This window comes from Rousettus aegyptiacus, unplaced genomic scaffold (genome assembly GCF_014176215.1).
Source record: "Rousettus aegyptiacus isolate mRouAeg1 unplaced genomic scaffold, mRouAeg1.p scaffold_m13_p_13, whole genome shotgun sequence".
NCBI classification, from domain to species: domain Eukaryota; kingdom Metazoa; phylum Chordata; class Mammalia; order Chiroptera; family Pteropodidae; genus Rousettus; species Rousettus aegyptiacus.
Window position 1 is genome coordinate 29,602,164 of NW_023416288.1, and position 22,948 is coordinate 29,625,111.

The following is a 22,948-nucleotide window of genomic DNA, read 5'->3' on the forward strand; positions in this document are numbered from 1 at the left end:
CCATAAGGTATAGAGTTGATTTCTGTTCTTTCACATTTTACGTTTTTTTTATTTTGTATGGTTAGACTGTTCTCCCCCTCTGAAATATCAGAATGGTAGTACTTGGCTAGGGAACGAGGAGTTTGAGGTGTGTTATAAGCTGATTTGGGGAAAAGGTATGTAACAGTCTCTCCCACACCTCAGCCTAAGTGCTTAGAACAATTCGAACTCGGCCCAGGCCTGTTTGTGTTCTGTCCTTAGGCTTACAAACCTTCTGCGAAGTCTGAGGTCATTCTGTCCCTTGGCGGTCCACAATTTTAATGGGACCCCATGTGTCAGACACTGTCCCAAGACATTTGAGAGGAAAAGATATTTGAGGTGTAGGATATGGCACTGTAAATAAAGAGATACAAAAACAGTGGATTAAACAAGGCTGTTTATTTATCTTATGAAAAATTTGGATAGGTGTTGCAGGCTTGGTTCAGTGTCTCAGCCATTTTGAATATTGGAGATTTAACTCTTTACTACCCTCAAAATGTGACTTCCATTTCATGGAGCAAATGGCTTCTCCAGGGCTCATTTAAATTTTGCATGCCAACCAATGAGGAAGGAGAAAAGCAAGGGGGAAGACAAAACCCCCTTTTTAAGGACCCTATCTAGAAATTCCATGTAACTTCTGCTCATATCCCATTACTAGAAATTTGTCACATAACCTCGACTAACTACAAGTGAGGCTATAAAATAAGTCATCAGATAGATGGCCACGTCTAGTGTAACCTTCACAGGTTCTGTTGCTGAAGGAAGATGAGAAGAATGGATATTGTTAGATTAACTAGCAGGCTATTTGTCAAGTAGTGAACCAAACGGTCATGACCTTTGGCTTTAACGTGACTCTGAGCTTAGAATTTACTCCTTTAGAGCTAATCATAGTCTGCATGCGAGGTAAATGGCCATTTTATTTAGCCTGCCAATGCTTTTCTTCCCAGCAGCCTCGAGTTAAGGGCACTTAAGTATAAAATAGTGCAGAACTTAGAAAATATTAACTGTATTTGTCTATTCTATCTCAAGAGCTACTATTTCTAATGCTCCCACATATCTCATCCAGTCAGTGTCTGTACAAGTTGGTTAAGTCTATGTCCCTCATTCTACTGTGAGCTCCTTTGAGGCAAGATATCTTAACCAAAGTAGAAATTGCGTTGAGAACAGAATCAAGTCCATAGTAAGCATCTAATAAATATTTGATAGATTTTTGTTAAATTGGTAATGAAAGTTAGAAAAAGAACTGGATGCCGAACAGAGCAAGAAAACACCATCCGATCCAGCTCAATTTAAACATAAACCAAGACTACATTATTGCTACTTTTCACTCTCTCCTCACTGTGACATTTATGTGCTTGTTTAGTTTGGGGCTACACGTAAGAACCACCGTGAACATTTGACTTGGGAAAGGGCAGTCAGGAAATTGTTCACCTTCTTGATCATTTTGTCAACCCTTCTCTCCTAGAGGAGACATTTATGTAGCCCAATAACTTCACTAAATTGTAACAAAATATACCTCCATGTTTTCTTCATAATTTCCGTTGAAAACATATAATTTGCATGCATTTTTATAGAAGGAAATTTCAGAAGGAGAAGAAAATTTTATATGCAGCATATAAAATATAGTCAATGAATCCAACAGGCTGTGACAGCATGAAAGGAAAAAAAAAAAAAGATCGCATGGAGCAGGACAGAGAGGAGAAGGGAAACAGGAGAGAGCTGTAATTATTTTATTTTTTGTTCTAATAGCCACTTGTCCTTGTGACATGAATGATAAATGAACAACTAGTAGCACCATAATACAGTACAGTACATTGAAAGCCAATTACTAATGAAGAGGCACATTTTTAAAAAAGTACAACTAAATTGTAGCAAATTGGAGTATGAAGGAAACGGATTAGATTGATGAGAGTGAATTACTCTGAAGAACATCCCCAAAATCAGAGCTATAATAATAGCATTATACTTTAAGCTGATGAAGAAAATGCTATAAAGTCTATCTTTTGACTTGGAAATTCTCCCAATGATTGAAATTTTATTTCAATCTCTATTTTTGAATTAAATGCAGTAAATCTGAGAATCATATTCTCATCACTTGATCCACTCAGTAATAAATGTATGGTAAGCCTCCATATAAAATTTCCAGGACCATAATTAAGGTTGATCTGAGTACTGCCCTTTCTTCTTAAAAAATGTTTTCTTCGGGTTTGTCCACACTGCCCTCTCAATGCTAGCTAGAACTCTTAGCATCTCTGAACCCTGTGCTGCTCCTGATATTGTTTTGGGTTCCTTGGCTGTGACATTATAACTTAGGAAATTATTTCTAATACTATCATTGCATGTAGACATCAACCATGAACAACCAAGAAATTGTGTTTTTCTTCTGTTAAAATGATGAAACAAACATCTGTACAAATTTTCTCTATTTTAATGTTAAATTTTGATATTTAGAAGTTAATTTTCTTTAAAAGCAGGAAAATAAAAGTGAGCAAAGAGAAAAAACCTGGATGGACCTGGCCAAAACAGGATAAATATAGCTGATGGTCATATAGTCTCCCCACCATTTTGTTGTTCCAAACATCATAAACATGATAAATGTACATAGGTTACTTAAGTGGACAGTATACATTCTGGCTTCGTAATTATGAATCAGAGACTCTAATGAAATGCATCACATGAAGGAAATACCAAGGGTTTTGTGGTTTTGAGATGGTAGCCTTTTTATTATAGCATCAGGCAATAGGAAGCTATATGTTTATGGCACGCACAGACACATACACTCCCCCACAGACATACAAAAACAGGTATATTCCTGAAGCATTTAAGGAAACAGCCCAATTTATATGCAAAGAAATCGTTCTTTCACATTCTATGAACACAAAGCAATTATAATGTAGAAAATGAGAGTGGGGAGCATAAAACAGTTTGCATGGAATAGAAAATATACCATTAGCAATGGTATATTTTGATAGATGGTTTAAACTGAAACCACAGAAACGAACAGTAACTCTTAAAGGAGTCTTCAGTTTATGCTTGTAAAAGCTCCTTACCAAGACTCCCAAACAGTGCTGGACCACCTTTGCAAGGAGTACCTGCGAGCCTCTAGCTAACTGACATAGACATGGAGCGATATTATAGCAACATTTGTCACCACAACCTCTAGAGAAGGAAACAACTGGGTCAAAATATGGCTCTGCAACTGTCTCAGCTTGGACAAGATAATTAAATTTGAACTTGCTTCTTTATTTGTAAAGTTGATATATTAATAGATACATTAATATTAATTATAGTAAGTATTTTATAAGGATTGGATGGCATAGCTTAAGTAAACAGCTAGTACATAGTAGTTTTGAATAAATTAATTACCATCCCAGCTGGCTTTGCAGTTCCTCACTCCGCACTGGCTGTAGTGTGGGGAAGGAGAGATAACTCAGCCCAATAGTCTACAGGAGAGAAGGCGCTTATGAAAGCTGAGGCAAAAAACCAGCCAAACAAATAAAATTGGATTTATCATTCATTATTTTTCATTTTTCCCTTTGTGTTCCTTTTGATTAGTAGTCAAGATGATGAAGTTGAAGAAGAGTTAGTAAATACTGTTGTTTTTTGTCATCTTTTCTCAGAATTCACCCAAATTTTCAGTCTTGATGACTGATTAATTTTTGACAAATGTGAACAAAGAAGAATTGTAAATACTATGTAACATGCATGAGTCAATGGACAGAGTTTTGTTTTGTTCGAATTAGCTCTCTAGGGGCTAATACGAGCATATTCTAGGTATTAATTTAGCTTAAGTGGCTCCCACTGAAACTGTTTTGGTTTCTATGGAGACTTTTGCTCTGGTTTATTGGTATATAACTGTTTCCTCACCTTTTCATTTCCTGAAATAGCACCAAGTACAGTATCTAAATTTTGACTAATATAAATCAAAGCACATGCTTTCCTTTCAGTAAAGTCCTCTATTTCGACACATGTGCAGGATTTTCCTTTTTAATGCATTAGACATCTGTTATTGCTAATGGGGATAAAATGTCACATGTTAAAAACAGTAAAAGTTATTAAAAGCAGTGCAGGTTTTAAATATTTTGAAATTATGTTAGAAATCTAATTTTTTTTTCAGGTACATGGCAGTTTTCAATCCATGAATGTAAAAATGATATGAAAATTAATATGCATATGAATATGAAAGCTTTTTGGGATCACATTTATCATATTCTAATGTATCCTATCCTTTTTAAAAATAGATATTAAAAATTGCACAATCCTTATGTACCTTCACACACACACACACACACACACACACAAGGGCACACACACATTCAAATGCAAGCACACAAACACATTACACATGTTATAATTCCCATGGGCTAAATAGGAAGCAAAACTATGGTAGTAGTTGTTTAAAAACCACGAATTTCATTAGACATTTGAGGTGTATTCCTGACCAGTAAGTAAATATCTTAGCATCAGTACAGTTTATTGTAGCTATATTTATTACACGTGTGTATGTATGTGTGTGTGTGTGTGTGTGTGTAAGTAAGTTACAGGTGAACTCAGATGTGTTTAAGAAGAAACACCTCATATTCTTAAAATCTCCATTTCCATGTTTATGTTAATGAGATTAAAGTGCATATTTGCTAAGTAATTTTCCTTTTAACTTTTTACTCTGTATTTAATGGTAAACTTAATCCTTATATTTCTAATTAATTTCAACTTCTCTTTTTTAGGGGACCTGTGAGAATACTTGTTTTATTGAAGATACATTTATAAATGAAAATCGGTCTTTCCCCAAACCCAGTCATTTTATTCATGTAAAACAATACAAAAACGGGGAAGTTAATTGAGGCCGTATCAGGACACTAGATAGATAGCCTTGCAGCAAGAGAATGGCAACAAATGGAAGGAATCAGAAGAGGGGCCTCTAATTTTCTGGTAATGTTCTGCTCTCTAATAAATACATATATATATATATAAAGTACAGAATGCCATTTCTAAGCATTTTAAATACCTAAGTGTTTCAGATTTAAGATGGCAAGTGTTCTCACCTAAGTAACAGCATCCTGCCATACAACTAACAGTAGAATTCACAACTTATATCGTGTTGCTATTTTAAATTTAAAATATTTTTTTCATCTTTTTTGTGGTGATAACATTTAAAATCTCTCGTCAACTTTCAAGTATGTAATGCAGTTTGTTGACTATAGTCACCATGCCGTAGATCAGATCTTCGGAACTTTTTCATTTTATAATTGGAAGTTTGTGCCCTTGAACCAATACCTCTCCATTTCCTCCACCTCACAAACCCTGGCAACCACCATTTACTCTATTTCAATGAATTCAGCATTTTTAGATTCCAGATATAGGCGAGAACATACAGTATTTGTCTTTCTCTTATTTCACTTAGCATAATGCCCTCAAAGAACATGCATATTGTCACAAAAGGCAGGATTTCCCTGTTTTTACAGCTGAATAATATTTCATTGTATGTATATTCCACATTTTCTCTATCCATTCAACTGTCAAGGGACATTAGGTTATTTTCGTTTCTTGGCCATTGTGAATAATGCTACAAGGAACATGGTGGTATACAGATATCTCTCCCAGATACTGATTTCATTTTCTTTAGGTATTCATTTCTGTTCAGAAGTGGGATTGCTGGATCATATCGTAGTTCTAGTTTAATTTTTGGAGGAACTTCCATAGCATTTACCATGGTGGCTGCACCAGTTTCCATTCCTACAGACAGTGCACAAGAGTTTCCCTTTCTCCACATCTTCATCAATACTTATTTCTTATCTTTTGATAATAGCCATTCTAACAGGTATGAGGTGACATCTCATTGTGGTTTTGATTTGCATTTTTCTGATGATTAGTGATGCTGAACATCTTTTCATGTACCTATTGGCCATTTGTATGTCTTATTCAGAAAAATGTCTATTCAGGTCCTTTGACCATTTTTGATTGGGTGATTTGTTTTTGCTTTTCAGTTGCATGAGTTTCTTATGTATTTTGGACATTGACCCCCCCTTATTAGATAGATGGTTTGCCAATATTTTCTCCTATTTCATGGGTTGCCCTTTTCATTTCGTTGATGGTTTCTTTTGCTGTGCAGTAAAACTTTTTGTTTTGATGTAGCCCAACTTGCTTTAAAATAATTTTATTTTTCTGACTTCAAAGGGGTGGTAGAAAGCTGGAAAAATACAAACAAGTACAAAATTGACCACTTCTATAGTAAAATGAACATTTACATTTACAGATATAAAGATATGCATACATCCACATATATATTTATATACATTACCATATTAAACAAATGAAATCATACCATAATATTGTTTTATAAAATACTGTTTTACTTATCATTTATTGAAATTCTCTTTCCATAGCATACACTATTTTGTACATCATCCTTTTAAGGACTTCAACAATTTAAAATAAAGACTCAGAGTTTTACACATCAAGACTATTTTCTACATTTCAATATTATAAACAAAACTGAAATACATACTTTGTAGCCTAATCTTTGTATATAGTCTTGATTATTTCTTTAGACTAAATTCCTACCACTGAAATTTCTGTAAGCAAGCTGTAAGAATCCACAAAATGTAAAATATGTCTTAGATCTTCCCAATCGAAGCCAGTGTTTAGACAGCATTCTTGAATCCTTTCTAACTTCTTTCTTGGTATGGTAAATTCCCTGAACTTCAGATACTCTTGAATCCAAGAGGAAGTAGCTCTGCTCCCAGGGAAAATTCTGTTTTTCTCATTGAGTCAGTGACCCTCATCTAATCAATGAGTGTTCTGTAGGTTTCCTGAATGGCAATTCCAGACACTTTCTTTTCTACAATTGACTGGCTGCTGGTCTTAGTAATTATATTCAGGCCCGATATACTTCTGTGGGGCTAAGTCAGAGACTGGAGCAATTCCTGGACTTGTTCTCAGTGTATGTGAAAATACCGATGCTCACTTAAATTTTGGTGACAAAAGATGGAAATGTTCAGCAATCGATATTACAACATGAGTGTTCATGTTGAAGTATTCAAGAAAGTAAAAAAGAGTGAAACTACCAAAATATGGAGGAAAAGAAAGAACCTTTTTTAAAGGTTTGAGCTGCGTGTAAAAAATTTACGTATGTACCATCCATTCTAACATACATATGAAGGTATTCTGATGGAAATACTTTTACATGTATGTATGTTTGCACGTATGTGGGTCAAACAATGGAAGGAAAGGTTATAACTATAAAGTAGAAGCTCTGAGGTGTCCAGAGTAAGAACCCTGAGGTGTGGATTGAGGTATATGCTTTTCATGTGGATGTAATTTGGGAAGATTGTCATTGTTTTGTTGTATAATGCTTTGGGGTTCTGGGCGTTTTTCAGCCTGGTTCATGTTCATTTTAGAAGCAGTTGATTGAATTTGATGAAATGTAGTGCATTACATAATAAGGTTATACAGTTTAATTTGTTGTTTTGTCATCTTTAAACAAAGCAGTATCCAATACACACACACACAAATATGTGTATATATGTATATGTATATGTATATAATCTCCAATACACACACACACACAGACATATGTTAAGTGAGTTCATCTGCTCTAATTTTAATAGGCTTTGGTGAGATTAGGCAAATGAATAGTGACAAAAGAAATGGTGTGGCAGGTTCAAGAAGTTGTCAATTAACAAGTGTTCGTCAAATGCTTGTTAACACATTTTTTTTCTTGTCCAAAGTATGAGCCCCTGGTGAGAATATTTAAAATTAGGTATGTTTCCCAAGTCAGAAAATTTTTAATAAATTCCGGAAGGCCCTTTACCATCGACCCTCAAATGAGCCACTTGAAGTTGAACCAAAGCATTTAAAAGGAACAAGGGATTTAATCATTATATTTTTAACTTTCTGTGCAAGGAGGAAAAATGATCAAATAAAATAGTAGATATGAAAAAAGCTATGCATTTTTAAATATTGAGAAATTGTATATAAGTTAAAGCCAACCTTTTTAAAACACTGATATTTAAAGTGCAAATAAATGCAGCCCAAAGAATACACATTTTTCAGAGAAGTTGTTTAAATCTATCAGTGTCAGTATGAAAAAAAAAATGTGTGAATAAAGGATGAGGCCAAGTGTCAAATTTTCAAATACTACAGATGGCAGAAATAACATCGGATGTTCAAGTATGCGCTTTGGGATCCAACTTCCCTTTCTGCTGCTACAAAGAGGAACCTTTTTCTCTTTTCCATCTTGATTTCTTTCTGTGGCAGCCACTTAATCTTGGGTTCAGTGGGACTCCTGTGTCCCTCAGGAACCTAAAACAAAGCATTACCCTGTTACCCAGTTTCTAGTTAACTGGGCTAAGTGTGTCCTGGACTTTCAGATTTCATGTTAGCCTAGATGAGGCATGCATAAATGCTTAGTAATTGAGGCAGTCGTACTTGTCACTATCACCAATGCTGTAGCTTTCAAGATGAATTTGCTAAAAAATAAATTTCCAGGAGATTTACTAGGAGACACCTTTTTTTTTTTTCATATAAAAAGCTTTATATGCAAAGTTCAGAGATTATTTTAAGAATGTAGGGTTTACAGGTGACCTTCCTGGCCAACCAAATAGTGTGATTACATATGTCATAGACCAGAAGCCTTACCTTTAAATTTTTATGTATTAAAAACAAAACTAAAGAAAAGTCTGTTGTTAGGACAGCAGCTTAAGTTGGGTGCAAATGCCATGCTATATAAGAGAAGCAGCACAGACTATTTAATATTGCTTATGTTTGTGTTCTCATGAGCCCTTCTCAAAGGCTGAAGTGTCATCTTGCTCTATATAAACATTCAACATTGAATTAGCATAAACAACAACCACATTGCCTAAGTTTTTACTTTGTGCGTGAGCCACTGTACTAAGTGCTTCATAGAATAGCTTCTGATATTTTAAATAACCCTGTGTTTATTATTTCCATTTTACAGACACGGGGAAGTACTGAAGCCCAGATGTTTTAAGTGAGTTGTCTAATTGAGTAAGTAGGAGAACTGAGATGTGAAGCTTCTCCAACACTACAGATCCATTCTTGAGAATGTCTTTGGCCAAGAATGTCAGCATGAACCAGGGGGACCAGAATCAGATACTCAGTTCTTGGCTGTGCCCTTTAGGGGTTAAGATTTTTATTTGAGGACCCTATAAAGCCACGCATGAAACTTGGTTTCACTTGAAGAAGAATTATGGAACATAATATGACTCAAGCATGTGTGAATGGCTCCCTAAAACTAACAATACTTTATATTCGTAAGGTACTTTATAGGTTCAAAAAAAGGTCATAGTAATTATTTGAGTTTTTCATTTTTTATTTTGAAATAATTATAGACTCACAGGACAAAGATAATACAGAGAGGTTCTATGTTTCCTTTACTTAGTTTCTCCCACTGGTTACTTCTTACATATTACAGTACAACATCAAAATCAGTAATTGACATTGGTGTACAAAGACAATTCTGTGTCATTCTATCATGTGGGTAGATAGATCAGTGCAACCATCATTGTAATTAAGATCCAGAACGATTTCATCAGGAATTATATGATTTGAATAATTGCATACTAATTTGAAAAACATAAACAAATATTATATCTGGGCTGCTGACAAAATAGAATTTCAATGGATGAATTCAGATTTAAATTCACTTTAATACCATTTGTTTTAAATATATGTGCTATTATAGTAGCAGGTTAAATAAGGGGGTTTTGAGCTCTGTGTTCATCTGTTGGGGGTTTATTGTTCCACATAAAAAGATGCATTTACCAGGACTAAGTGCTGACAGTCAAGTATTTCAGGCATAAAAAATATTGAGGGATAAAAAGAAATCTGATTTTGTCAGTTTATTTGAAAGCATTATATAATGAGCCCTGCTCTTTATATATTTTATGTTTTCACATATTACCACTGGTGGCGGAAGTAGAACACTGTTCGTAGAGTTTTTCATTGCCATAGAATTGGAAGGGATATAATGATGATGATGATGTGTATTCTAATAGTAGTTGCCATTAGCTGAGTGCTTAGTCTACACTGTTTACTCTGCATACATATTTCAGTCAATCTTCACAAGGGCCCTATGAGATGAGTATCATTACCCCTGTTTTAAAAATGAAGAAACAGAGGGTCAACAATTGGTTAAGTTGTATCAGCTTCCATAGCATGATGTGATGTACTTATGATTCAAATCCACTTCTGTCAAATTTTAAAGCTTGTATTTATGGCATTGTGTTTATAGCATTTAGCAAAAGAAAGTTGCGGCCTTAAAATATCCATAGAAAATTATTTCAAGGCCTGTTTAAAAACTTCTATCAGTAGTCCATCTTCCCAGTTTTGTGGTTTTTTTTTTTTTTTTTTTTTTTTTTGCAGAGACTGTATCATGCTGATACATGCCTACATTTCTCAGATTCCCAGAAAAGATAAAGAATACTCATTTTTATCACATCTTTTTTACTTGAATATAATAAACATATAATCATATACAGATAACCCCAATCCCTATGAATTTGGTCTGAAATCTTGCACTGGGTATAAATCTTAGCTTCCTTATTTATTAGCTGATTGAGCTTGGGAAGTTATTTAACTTATCTGTTCCATATCACTATGAGGGTATTAATATGAAGGTAATATATCCTCAATTTATTGTAAGAACTTAAAAAGTTATGTAACGAACTCAACACAGCATTTAGATCATGTGCTTTCATGTAAGTAAGCAATACAGTATATATAGTATTATAGATATTACTACTAATTATTATAGATATTATTACTTCATCCAGAACTAATAATCCAGTTACTTGATGGTTCTCCTTTAGACCATTTCTAGTTTCTCCAAAATTTCTGTGAATTATGGGATTAAATATAGCCAACACTTTACTAAACTTTAGGATAAAATATAGTCATTCAATTCAAGATCTGACTGGTAACAAATATAGCTTGTGATTTTACTAGGTTTTGAAGAAGTCACAAAATTATCTGCAGTAAAATAATGGTGTGATTACCTCTATCCACCCATCCATCATCCAGGAATTCATCCAGCCATCCAAACACATTTATATAGTGGCGTTCCCTTCTATTGACCAACTGTTTGATCTCTTTCCACATTCTGATAGATATTTCTCTCCCTTTTGAACACCGATGGCATTAAAAAGCTATCTATAACCACAGCTTTGAGGTTATCTATGTTTACTGGTTTCCACCTATGTGAAGGAGATGGAAGTCTTCTTTCACAGAGCCCTAAGCAGAAGGTTGTAAAACTTGACCTTGGAGGGGGCCAGACCATATGAACCTTTTGTATAATTTATCATCTACAGATTCTGTTAAGGTGCTTTTGATCTTTCAAGGCAATATCTTTCGAAGAGTGTTGCTTCTGTGTGACCATTGGTCCTATTTAGGAATCTTGTATCATGCTGATTTCAAAGTGAATGAATTTTTAAGTTACACTGATAACTCAATTAATTGAGAGACTCTAGATCCTCTCGAAATGCAGTTGGGAGTATCAAATGAGAGAAAGTATGTGAATGATGCTTTGAAAACAACAAAGAACTAAGTAATGATACAATACTTTATGATAATTTGTATAATAATCATCAAACTCTCGATTGCACTAAATATTAAAGGTTCTTTGCTTTGTGCAAAATAAGAGTAGAATTCTATCAAATATGAGCCATAAGAGTTTTTAAAAAATACATTCATGCTAGTCTTTGCATTTCCATATATTCCTTATACTTCTTTATGGAATGTGTTTGAAGCACAGAACTAAAAACTTGGTGTCACAGAGAAAGTTGTGGTAATTTATAAGCTTTGGTTTCTAGAGACTTGAAGAAGTTTTTCCATCTTTCTGGCATTTTATTCCTGTCAGTTTGCATTGCTTCTTTCTTTTCCTTCTCCTCCTCCGCCAGGTTTGGTTTTGAGCTTTGGATTCAAAGAAACCCCAAAGTCAAAACAAAATGGTCAGAACTGCTGACTCTTGTTTTGTAATCCTTTTTAGTCCAGCATTCACAGGAAGACAGGGCACTGACCAGAAATTGGGCCTAACTTCACCCAAAATGTTGGCAAAGTTTAGGAACCTTGGAATGTACTTGGGCCAAGATACAGATATATACCAAAACTTCAACACTTTTCTAACACGTTTAAATATAATTAAATGATATATCACCCTAAGAAATTAGATTTTGTACTTAAAATTCAATATTAATTTGTTAGCTATTTTTGATAAAAATAAAATATCTAATTTATGTTTTGCATTAAATAGAATCTTTTGGTTTTTAAAGTTGCAGGTACATTTGGACTCATACATGTAAAATGTAATAAGTGTCTTCATTACCTTTGAAATTTATTTGGAAGATCTGTAATTACAGAAATAAAGTTACATTAAACTGTGTTTCAACACAGATTTTTATAGCGATGTTATAAATCTTCCACAATATTGTTTTTATAATGGAAATGCTGACAAATGCAATAATAAACACCAATCCAAGGGTCTTAATTGTATGTTCATGCAGGAATTATGCATACTAGCATAATATTTGGTTCAGTTTCCATTGCTAATTTTGCCAAAATCTGCTTTCACATTGGGCAACTGTAAAAGACGATCAACCCAAATGGCTGCCTTTTGATGGCAAAGGTTTCTGATTATTTTCACTTTCCTTGGAAAGCCCGATTATGTCTTTCAAATATGATTTCATTTAGATCTTTTTTTGGTTTACATGTCTGAATACTAATAGTAACCTGATAGTTATGGGGAACTTAGTTTAAGACCAAAAGGCAGTTTTCAGTCAAGTAAAGAGTGTATAAATAAACTGACTCCAAGCAATGACTAAAATGGGAGATTCTAAATGTTCAAATAGCTTAAAGATTTCAAAAACTAATTATTAATTTTCCAAAAGTAATTGACACATTAGGAATTTTTTTTAAGTGTTGGAAGCTATTGAAAAACTAATGTCTATCAATGTTGGTTTAGAATATAATAAAGAATAAAACAATTTTAACATAGGGTGTATTAGGTACTAAAAACACCTGTATTAAAAAGTACACTGAACTTATGGATCTAACAAAAAATTAAAACTATCACGTTGCTTAGAAAAATTGAATATTGAGATATGGAGGTGCAGCGGATTCATGGTCAAAATGCAGATCATTTTGTCTTATCTCTAGGGATAATTTGAGGAATAAGTCAAATCTATGTCTCTGTGTTTCTGAGCCTTATTTGGCTTCAAATTATTCTAGTAACACAATGACTTAAAAAATTCCTTAAGGTACTTTACAGTTTAGAGTAGCTTCTAAACATATAATAAACTTACAGAGGACAAAGCATTTATAAATCGCAACAGTTTTAAGAATTGTGGATATAATTCTATTAATAATAGGGAAATAGCTTTTTATTTTGAGATTCTTTAGTATATAGCAGAATGGTCCAGAATATGAGGGAGAAAATTAGGATGATGGATGGTTGTTGTATTGACTCTTCAGAACCCAATGATTTTGAGGTCCTTTGTCTACACAGTTTTTTTTTTTAATTTCTGTTTTTCGAAATTGTTCTTTTCAACAAAATATTAATGATTCATAGAACTGAAACTTTTTTTTTACTTTAACACTTGTAGATTTTTTTAAAATAATGTTTAGTTCTCAGGAGGACTTTAGGTAGGAAAAGGAAAAGTACTTCTGTAAGCTCTTTCAGTTTTGAACCTATTTTACACTATATGTAAAATGTCAACACATTTTTTAATTAAATAACCGAATAAACATGGATGGAACTGCTAGCACTACGTTTGATAAGATGAAAAATATTATTTTTCTTTAACATTAAAATGAGTAAATTAAAATTTGTCTTTAAAAAGACAACTATTCTAGTCTTTATAGCCAAAAAGTTGTCTAGAAAAGTAAAATCAAATGAATAATTTTACTCACTAAAACTGATATAGATAGAGGTCATTGTCCAAATTTCAGTTTATTTAATAAAAGTGCTAGAGAATTAAAAAGTACACTCCTTGATTTTGTTGTTTGGTCTTAGCTGGTTGTATTTTTTATTTTTACCTGTTTATCCTGATGTTCTTATGGTAGAGGTAGAAAAATTCCTGGTGAAGAGATACAGTCAGAATAAGAAATCATCTTTGGAAAGGTGGTCATTTAAGAACTAATCCAGTTCCTATGGATAGAAGAACTAGGAAAAATTTTAAATGAAGGCACTTAAGAGACAGACAGTATGGACTGGCAGAACCTACCTGAGAGGCAATCTGGCCATTTGTAGCCACAAACTTAAATATTCATTTGATGCAGAAATTTTACTTTTGTTTATCTAGTATCAGGAACTTACAGGCAGAGAAGACATTTATAAGAATGGTCTTTGCATCATCATTTATTATTTTTTTTAAAGGAACTATCTCAGCTATGCACTTGTAAAGGATTGGAGTTAAACTATGAAACATCAGTATGACAAAAAATACAGTAATTAAAATTATGTTCAGATCATATTTGAAGTCAAAGAAAAAGTGCTCATTCTATAATGCTGAGTGAAAGATCAGTATCCAAAAGTATCCCATATTTGTTAAACACATTGAATTTATATTTGTATAGGGGGAAAAAAGCCTAGAAGGAAATAGATAAAAATGCTGTATGATAACGGAGTGATTTAAATTTTCTTTTTTAAAAAATTTGTTTTACAAACTTTCTGGAATGAGTATAATTTCTTGATGTAATTAATTATATTTCTAAAATTATGATAGGGACAATGTGTGTGTGTGTGTGTGTGTGTGTGTGTGTGTGTGTGCGTGTGTGCGTGTGTACACGTGTACGTGCGCGCGCGTCAGGAGCAAAATAAACCGTTGGAGAAATGGGATTTATCCTTTAGGTTTACTACGTTTACAGTTAGATGGGCAGTATTTACTCCTCTTCCTCTCCTCACTTACCTACTCTTATCTGAAGACCCCTTGACTGGTGTTAGGTCGCCCAGGAGGAAGAACTGTGGAATGGCAGAGGGTCCAAACTGGAGGCGGCCCCCTCAATATGGTCCTGCTTCAACCTCATCTCCATTGCACACATTTTTGCAAAGCGGAAGAATGCATCTCCTCCTCTGATTTTTTGCCTCGCCTGTCCCTGGTTGCTTCTAGAACGAGAACTCTCGGCCCTTCCTACAGCTAAAAAAAAGTGCGCGCTCAGGCGGCGCAGCGCTTTCAAAAACCCCGCCCTCCTTTCCCGGTCCCTCCCTGCTCCCCTCGGGTAGGAGACAGCGGGAAGCAAGCGCCGGCGGCAAAAGCTCTGGCCTCGCAAGACCCCAAGAGCGCCCCGGCGCTGCGGCCGGAGACGTCCCCATCCATCCACGGGTTCAATTGTTGGGCTCCTGCAGGGACTTAATAGGGTTGCTGATTCTGAGCGTTAAGAGAAGGGAAAGGGAGGGGCGGGGACGAATGATGTTCTTTCTCAGAGGTCGCCGTCCCCTCGGCTTTCCTTCCTTCCGCATCTTCTTCCTTCTGTCTCTCGATAAGCCTAAAATAACCAGACGAGAGACGGAGCGTCTTGGCCTCTTCGGAGACCCACACTCAACACCCGTCTCGGGTTTCTGCTGCTGGATCTTAAGGGCGCAGGCCTGAGTGGAGCGCCTATTAGAGATGGCGTAGCACAGACTATGGAGGCTTTTTAAAAAGTCTAATTTTAATTTCTATTTTTAAAAAAGTTAAGGAGAGATTGGAAGTCTGCCTTTACGAAGAATAGCTTTCCATCCACCCGGCTGGCAGAAATTGCTTCTGGGCGCGCGCCTCGACGGCCTCGACTGGTTCTAGCGCGCCCCGCCCGTGGGTCCCTGCCCCGCACTCCACTGAAATCGATCGCGTATGCGATTAACTCTGCGAGGGCTGTGGGGATTTTACAACCCCGAAGCATGCTCCAGAAGGCCAGACGTTCTGTTTTATAGCGTCCCTCTTGGCTTTTCAGCGGCACCCACGGCGGGGTCCTGAAACACCCCAAAGTAGCACGCGCCCAGGCAAGGAGGGGCAGACACGTCCACCTCTGCCGAGCTCAGCCGGTTTCCTTTTTCTTGCAGTTCTCCAAGAGCTCGGTCATGAAGGAAATGTAGACGATGGCCAGGCGTAGGGTCTCGATCCGGGACAGCCTCTTCTCGTAAGCAAAAGTGGGCACCTTCCTCCGCAGCTGGTCGAAGGCCTCATTAAGGTTGAACATCCGCTTCCTCTCGCGGATGTTGGCGGCCTGGCGCTGGGCATAGGTGATCACTCTTTTTCTCTTCGGGCGGCCCAGCAGGGAGGCGCCTCTCTCTAGCTCCTCTTCCTCCTCCTCCCCCACCTCGTCTACTTCGCCCTCCTCTTCTTCTAAATCTTCCTCCTCAAAGCCTGCCAGCCTCCTGGGTCTTCCCTCGGGGAGCACAAGACCTCGGTCCCCAAAGGGGACGCCCGGTGCGAAGTCGCAGAGGAGGGGGTGCCCCGGGGAGGCGAGGGACAGGTCTGCGACAAAGTCCAGCATGGTGGCATCCACGCAGCTCTCGGGAAAGGCCGCCATCGCGTCTTCTTGGCCTTGGGTCTCATCTGTCTCTCGCAGGGAGGGACGAGACTGGTGCTAGGCTTCTTAACAACCCCGAATTTGACGCGACAACATCACCGGAAGGCCAGGGGACATTAATATTTATAACTAAGCTGATAACAGGATTAGTCGCACCGATACGGAAGGCTATGACAACGTCCCTTCTCTCGAAACTGATGGAAATAGACAAGCTTGAACACGCATGGACGACTCAAAGGGACAGGCCTCCGATTCTGAGATCCATTTGGCTGCGCCACCTGGGACAGTTCCTTCTTGGCAACAACCCCCAGCTCTTACCTGCTGTGCTTTTTGTGACTCTCCTCACCCCCGCGGCCAACTAATATTCTTCGGGCTCCTTATCTCATGTAGTTCTTTAATTTAGCTTTGGCTTTTCAAAGCGAGAATGTTTTCCACCACTCTGGCTTCTCCTTGGCTTCGGAGTAGGAGTTCTGATCTTGCTATCCGTTGCTGCCAATGAGTGCAGAACAAGTGCATGTGCTTTTAATGATGTCCCAAAGAGGGGCCCTGTCTGCCAGGGGTCGGGGGATCTGTTTGTCTGGTATCCCAGTGCAGCGGCTACTGAAAGGCAAGATCTTCCCATTAGCTTAAGTAAGCACGGTAGGGGGGTGCGGAGATCACATTCCCCAGAGTCGCTGTTGGAACCGGCTTTCTCCTTACAGGGCATCCTAAACATCTCTCCTGCCCTGCTACAAACCCTGACTTCTAAAGTCTATTTTGTTGTAACCAGCCTAACAATTTAGACTCTTGACTTTCCTTACCCTCCTCTCCTACTCATGTAAATTAGGGCATTTTACTTCGAGGGTAAAAGTTATGATGGCAATAAAATGAAAAGGGGGAGGCTTGGCATATTTTCTTCGATCTTGCTTTAGTGTATAATCCTGGTGTGTAAGGAAAAGCAAACCCTCTCCACTCTCCAAACAAAATAACTTTAATCTCCTTTCAAAAATGCAATTTACCCTTTGGTAAACCAATGAGTCCATCAGCTCACCCTCTATTGCTAAGTCTTTCGAATTTTAAATTGCTGAATTTTAAATTGTGAACAAAGAAAAATCGTGACACTTCCATTTGGCTTATTTTCCTCATTGATCTGTACTGCTCTACAGGACATAAGAGCAGAAACTACACTTTATTGAATGCTATTTAAGGGAGATTTTAAATTATCCTTAGTTTTTTTAAGATGAAAGGAAAATTTTAATTTGGTATAATGGAAATGAAATTTTACTAATTTCATATTATCTCTAATATTTTAACAAATAAGAGTTCATTTTTCCTTCTTTATTTGTCAGTAGCTATATTTACTTAATTATTCAGTGTAAGGAATTTTAAGACATGGTGGGATAGAACAACTTGTTAGAAAATTATTTTAAAGATGTAATTGAAGATATAGTCACACAAAAAAAATGAGCAAAGAGATGCGTTGGTTCAAGGGGGAATCACAATGTGCATTAATTCCTATTAAGGAGATAAATTGTGATTATGATCTTTCAGTTGGTACATTGGACAGCTCCCAGAAATCTCTTATTTCTAACAGGTAAGCACAATTCCTTTTCTTCTTTCTAGATTTCCAGTGTGTACTCCTATATTCCATTAAAGCAATACCATCTAGAATTCTTCTTTTTCCTTCCTTCTTTCCTTCCTTCCTTCCTTCCTTCCTTCCTTCCTTCCTTCCTTCCTTCCTTCCTCTTCCTTTCTTTCTCTCTCTTTTCTTTTTCTTTCTTTCTTTCTTTCTTTCTTCTTTCTTTCTTTCTTTCTTTCTTTCTTTCTTTCTTTCTTTCTTTCTTTCTTTCTTTCTTTTTTCATTCATTCTTTCTTTCCTTTCTCTCTCTCTCTTTCTTTTTCTTTTTAAACCCAGTTGTGTCTCAGCTTCCCTTGCTCTTTTGTCCTTTAACTGATTTTCTTTTTTCTTGCTCGTGTTTACTCTTCACTCTCCAACTCACATTGTGATAATTCAGGCCAAGAAGAATTGAAGTTTACTTCCCGAAACATGTTAATGAGAATGAGATCTTTGATTATGATTATCTATTTGGATTTTACTAAATTCTTTCAAAAAGAAGACTGAAAAATAAAAATGAATTAAAATTAAAATTAAGGAATAAGTAAGTGGGAGAGTTAATTTTTGTTTTGACAAGCAGTAATGTGCTTTCTAACTCATTTAACTTAATATGTCATTACATATGTGGAAATATTTTATAGTTGATTTATAGCTGTTAAATGTTTCTCATGACTTATTTTTTTCCCCTTAGATGCACACATAAATGGATTAAATACCTCGCCTGGCGAGAATCTAGTTCCACACAAAATACATTAGGACAATTAATTAAGAGACACGTGATAAAATTTTTAATTGAAAATTTACTAAAATAGGCTTCAGAAGCTATCACGAGACTTTAAAGAAATACTTTTCTTGAACTAAAATTCTGTATGATTTTATCCAAGGTTATGAATATTTTCAACAAGCCTATCACAACAGAAACTGTAGCAACATTAATGGAATCAACATGCATGATCGGGTTCAAATATTAACATTAAAAATATTGGGGAATTTACAAAAATGTCTCAATAGGCATGCTTGTAGCAATAGTTTAAAAATACTTTCTCTTCAATTGCATCATTAAATCCCAAGATAAATGATTCTGTTTATACTATGATAATTTCAGTTTATCTTGTAAGGTTCTATTCCTGGTGACATAATCAGAGCAAAAATGTTAAAATCTAGGTTATAATGACTTTGTTTTTTGTTTATAAGTATTATTAATTATGGAACAGAAATAAGTGAATTGCTTTTCTCTGTTTGTTTTGAGGCTTCATATTTATGTAAAAAATGTTTTTATGGCTATTTGGTTTCATAGAAAATATAAGTAAATGTAGTAAATGTATTAAGTACTAAGTGGTTTAAAACAGTTCATGGCATTGGAAAGAACCATTATTTTCATTTCTAGATCCGAAAGTTGAAAGAGAAACATTTTTAAAAACCCAATTGAAAATTAAAGGAAGTAAATTCAAACTTGTCTTCTTTCAGTCCTATAATTTATAATTATTTAGTGACCCAGTAGGAGGCTTTTGTAAAGAGTTTGATAAACCCCCATGAATTTTGCTCAAGATATTTAGGGAAATGATCATGAAATGACAGTTTTGCTTAGTTTATTACCTTCTTTAACTCTATTGGCCACCCCAATTAAACATTAAACTTTTCGTGTATACTATTTTCTTGTGTTCAGAATCAAAGCAGAAAAAACAAATGACCAAGAATAACTTGAGTGATAATTCTTAAGGGGGCTGGGGGGTGGGTGGGATTACCAATGGTAAGGAGAGAAAGATAGATTTTTTTTAAAAAGTGTCCAGAGAGTAAAGAAATAACCCAAGTCTCTCAAATTTGTTAAACCCTTCCTTTCTCTCTCTCTCATTCATGCCCCTTCCTTTATTCTTATATATTATTTAAGCAATTTTAAGAAAATAATGATATAGGACAAAGGTAGATGTTTGTTGTGTTTGTAGGGACAAAGGTCTAAGAAATACTTCCTTCGCTGACATGATGATGGATGTATTCTCTTCTTATTTGGTTTCAAATTGTGTATGTTTTATGGCTGTGGTTGATTTTAGAATTGGAAGAATATATATGCGTATATGTTATTTTTCTATTATAGGTAAATGCTTTTTGAAATTGATTATATATATTTAAAAATTCACAAATTATATATGTACAGCTTAATTAATTTTTATAAAGCAAATGTACTCATGAAACCAGTGACTAAATTAAGAAATAGAATGCTTTATTGAAGTCAAAGATGATATAAAAAGAGATAAATCTTAAGTGGATAACTTGAGACTATTTCAACCTCCCACACAATCTCATACCCATAACCGGTCACTAGCCACTCTCCAAAGTACCACTCTCTGAGATGTAAGTCCTGACTTCTAAGATTAATAAAACCATTTTTCAGCACCTATAAAATAAACTATACTCCGTGTACTCTTTTGGGTCTTTCACTCAACATTTTTTAAATGAGATTCGTGCATATTATTCTCGTTCCCAAATAGTATTTTATTGTGTAAATATACCTTCTGCTGTTGATGGGTATTTGAGTAGTTTCTAGTTTTTAGCTACAAGTTGCAATGCTATGGATATTGTACATATCTTTGGTGAGAACATTTTTTTCCTTTCTGTTTAGTATACAACCTATATACATAGGTTATGTATATATTCAGCTTTAGTAGTTACTGATAAATCATTTTCCAAAATGGTTGTAACAATTTACTCTGCCACCAGAGATATATTAGAATTTCAGTTTCTTCACATTTTTGTCAACAATTGGCATTTCCACGCCATTCTGAAGGTGTCCATTGTGGTTTTGACTCGTAATTCTCTGATGACAAATGAGCTAGCTGCTCTTTAAAATATTAGTGTGACCAGGCTCTGGGTGAATTACATGTAACTAGGAATAAGTAAGAAAGAGGCAAAGTTCCTGGACAGAGCAGATTTCTGTTTTGTGAAGTGCTTCTCACTGTCAAAATCAATTCATTCAGAAAAGAAAGCAGCTGCTTTAAGGGGCTTATCCTTTCCACCTCATTTCCATATATGCCACCTTACTTTTACCATAGATAGTTGTGGCAGAAACTGCTCATTGTTCTCCAGTATGTACTTACTCTTTTTCCTTTTAGTAAAAGACTCACCTGCACATACTTTAGCGGGGAACATTTCTGCTCCACTACATTCACGCCAATGGGATAAATGAAAAGGGGAAATGTGCAGGTACAAGTCAGTCTTTTGAAAATGAAATCTTTTGTCTTCCAATTGTTCTCTTGCCCTCCTCCCACAGCCTGGAGTGTGGGCACTTGGTGGTGAGCTAGCACTGACCCCGTAGACAAGGACATTACCCTATGGCAGGAGTTGGGAAACTTTTTCTGTAGAGGACCAGATAGTCCGTATCTTAGATTTTGCAGGCTATATGATCTCTGTTACAACTACTCAACTCTTCTGCTGTGGTGTGAAAACAGCCACAAATAATACATAAATGAATGGGTGTATCTGAGTTCCAATAGAATTTTATTTACAAAAGTGAGTGTCAGGCAGAATTTGCTTCTCAGGTTGTAGTTTGCTAACTCCTGCCACAGGAAACTGGGACATGAAGTGGTCTAATGGAGTAGAGCTGTAACTCTTAAATACAGATTAATACGTGAGAAAGATTATATCAGATCTCTTTATTACAGTGGTGTGTTTTCTGCTGGCACTTAAACTACTAGATGATGATTTGAAAGATTAAAATGATAGACATGCTACTTTATAGCTATTTTTAAAGTATTATCTATAAAAACTGCTTAAAATGAGTTATTAAATTTTTTGCCTCAGGTTTTTCCTCCTCGTGTGAAATGTTTTTCCTCTTAACATATGAGTCGGCCTTAGGATAAATCTATTTTCCAAATTTTCAATTACATTAGTTCTTACATTAGTTGTTGTTTGAACCCTCTCCAAATTCTTCACTTCTTTTACAAAAACATGTGGAAAATTAGAGAGGTGTGAAGGAAAAAATATCCCTCAGGATGTTATAAACTACTACCCCCAAATAATTTCCTTTCCTCCCTCATTTCCTATACCATATTTTTTGCACATTATTTTAGTGGTGACTTTCCTTTGAAATAAATGTTATAGGTTTGACAGTCATCCTTAAGTTCATAAATTCTTTGTATATCTGGAGATTAAACACTATATGTGTGATTTTGCAATTTAATATTTTTTCAAAAGTTTTTGCCATCACAGTCTTCATTTGTGATATGGAGAAAATATTAGTATTAAGCTGAAACACAAGTAATTGCCAAATGTCAAACTATTTTTAACCTAAAAAAAAGTGGGCCACTTAATTTTTCAACCTAATATATTCAAAGACACTCCTAGTTAATAAGAAAATAAAATTAAATATATTAAAATCAATATTATGCATGAATGTACTACTTGCATCAATACATACGAATTATAATCTGTTGTTCCATTGTACACTGAATTAATTTTACACTAAATTAAAAAAAATTTGCAACAAATTTTTATTGAATGCCTATGATATGCCTAATCCTCGTGGCATTGATTTAAGAGTTTAAGAGTTTGGTATTAATGAACATCAACGAACAAGATATGAAACACAAAAAATTCTTTACTGTGTTGAGGGTGATAAGTGCTATGGGAAAAAATTGCTTAGTGTAAGTGAGATCATGAGTGTTGAAAGGTGGGTCAGGTAGCTATTTTTAATAGAATTATCATGTAAAAGTCTGATTGGAAGGTGACGTTTGAATAAATACTTGAAGATAGTAGGGAGGCAGTTAAGTGCATATAAAGTGAGAGTGTTCCAGGCAGAGAGAACTGACATTTCAGACAAGA

The 22,948-nt window shown here is 35.4% G+C and overlaps 1 protein-coding gene and 1 long non-coding RNA gene across 6 annotated transcripts in view; one reads left to right on the forward strand and one right to left on the reverse strand.

Moving 5' to 3' along the window:
* The window catches only part of LOC107507991, a 112,598-nt gene that overhangs the window by 10,650 nt on the left and 79,000 nt on the right, over positions 1–22,948 (forward strand). For 4 of the 5 annotated variants that reach the window (XR_004953918.1, XR_004953920.1, XR_004953919.1 and 1 more), the window contains 2 exons: positions 4,743–4,947; positions 8,975–12,186. The exons of the other annotated variant lie outside the window; for it this stretch is intronic. This is a non-coding gene — a long non-coding RNA (uncharacterized LOC107507991). Of the gene's footprint in view, positions 1–4,742; positions 4,948–8,974; positions 12,187–22,948 lie in introns of those variants that run through there. 5 annotated transcript variants of the gene reach the window in all.
* Positions 16,045–16,633, reverse strand: FERD3L (Fer3 like bHLH transcription factor). Its single transcript, XM_016139476.2, has one exon. The coding sequence runs from the start codon at positions 16,537–16,539 to the stop codon at positions 16,045–16,047; it is 495 nt and encodes a 164-aa protein (XP_015994962.1). The 5' UTR covers positions 16,540–16,633.

What these genes read in the sequence shown, in the direction of transcription:
- FERD3L (XM_016139476.2), bottom strand. Translation starts at nt 16,539, where the DNA reads ATGGCGGCCTTTCCCGAGAGCTGCGTGGATGCCACCATGCTGGACTTT.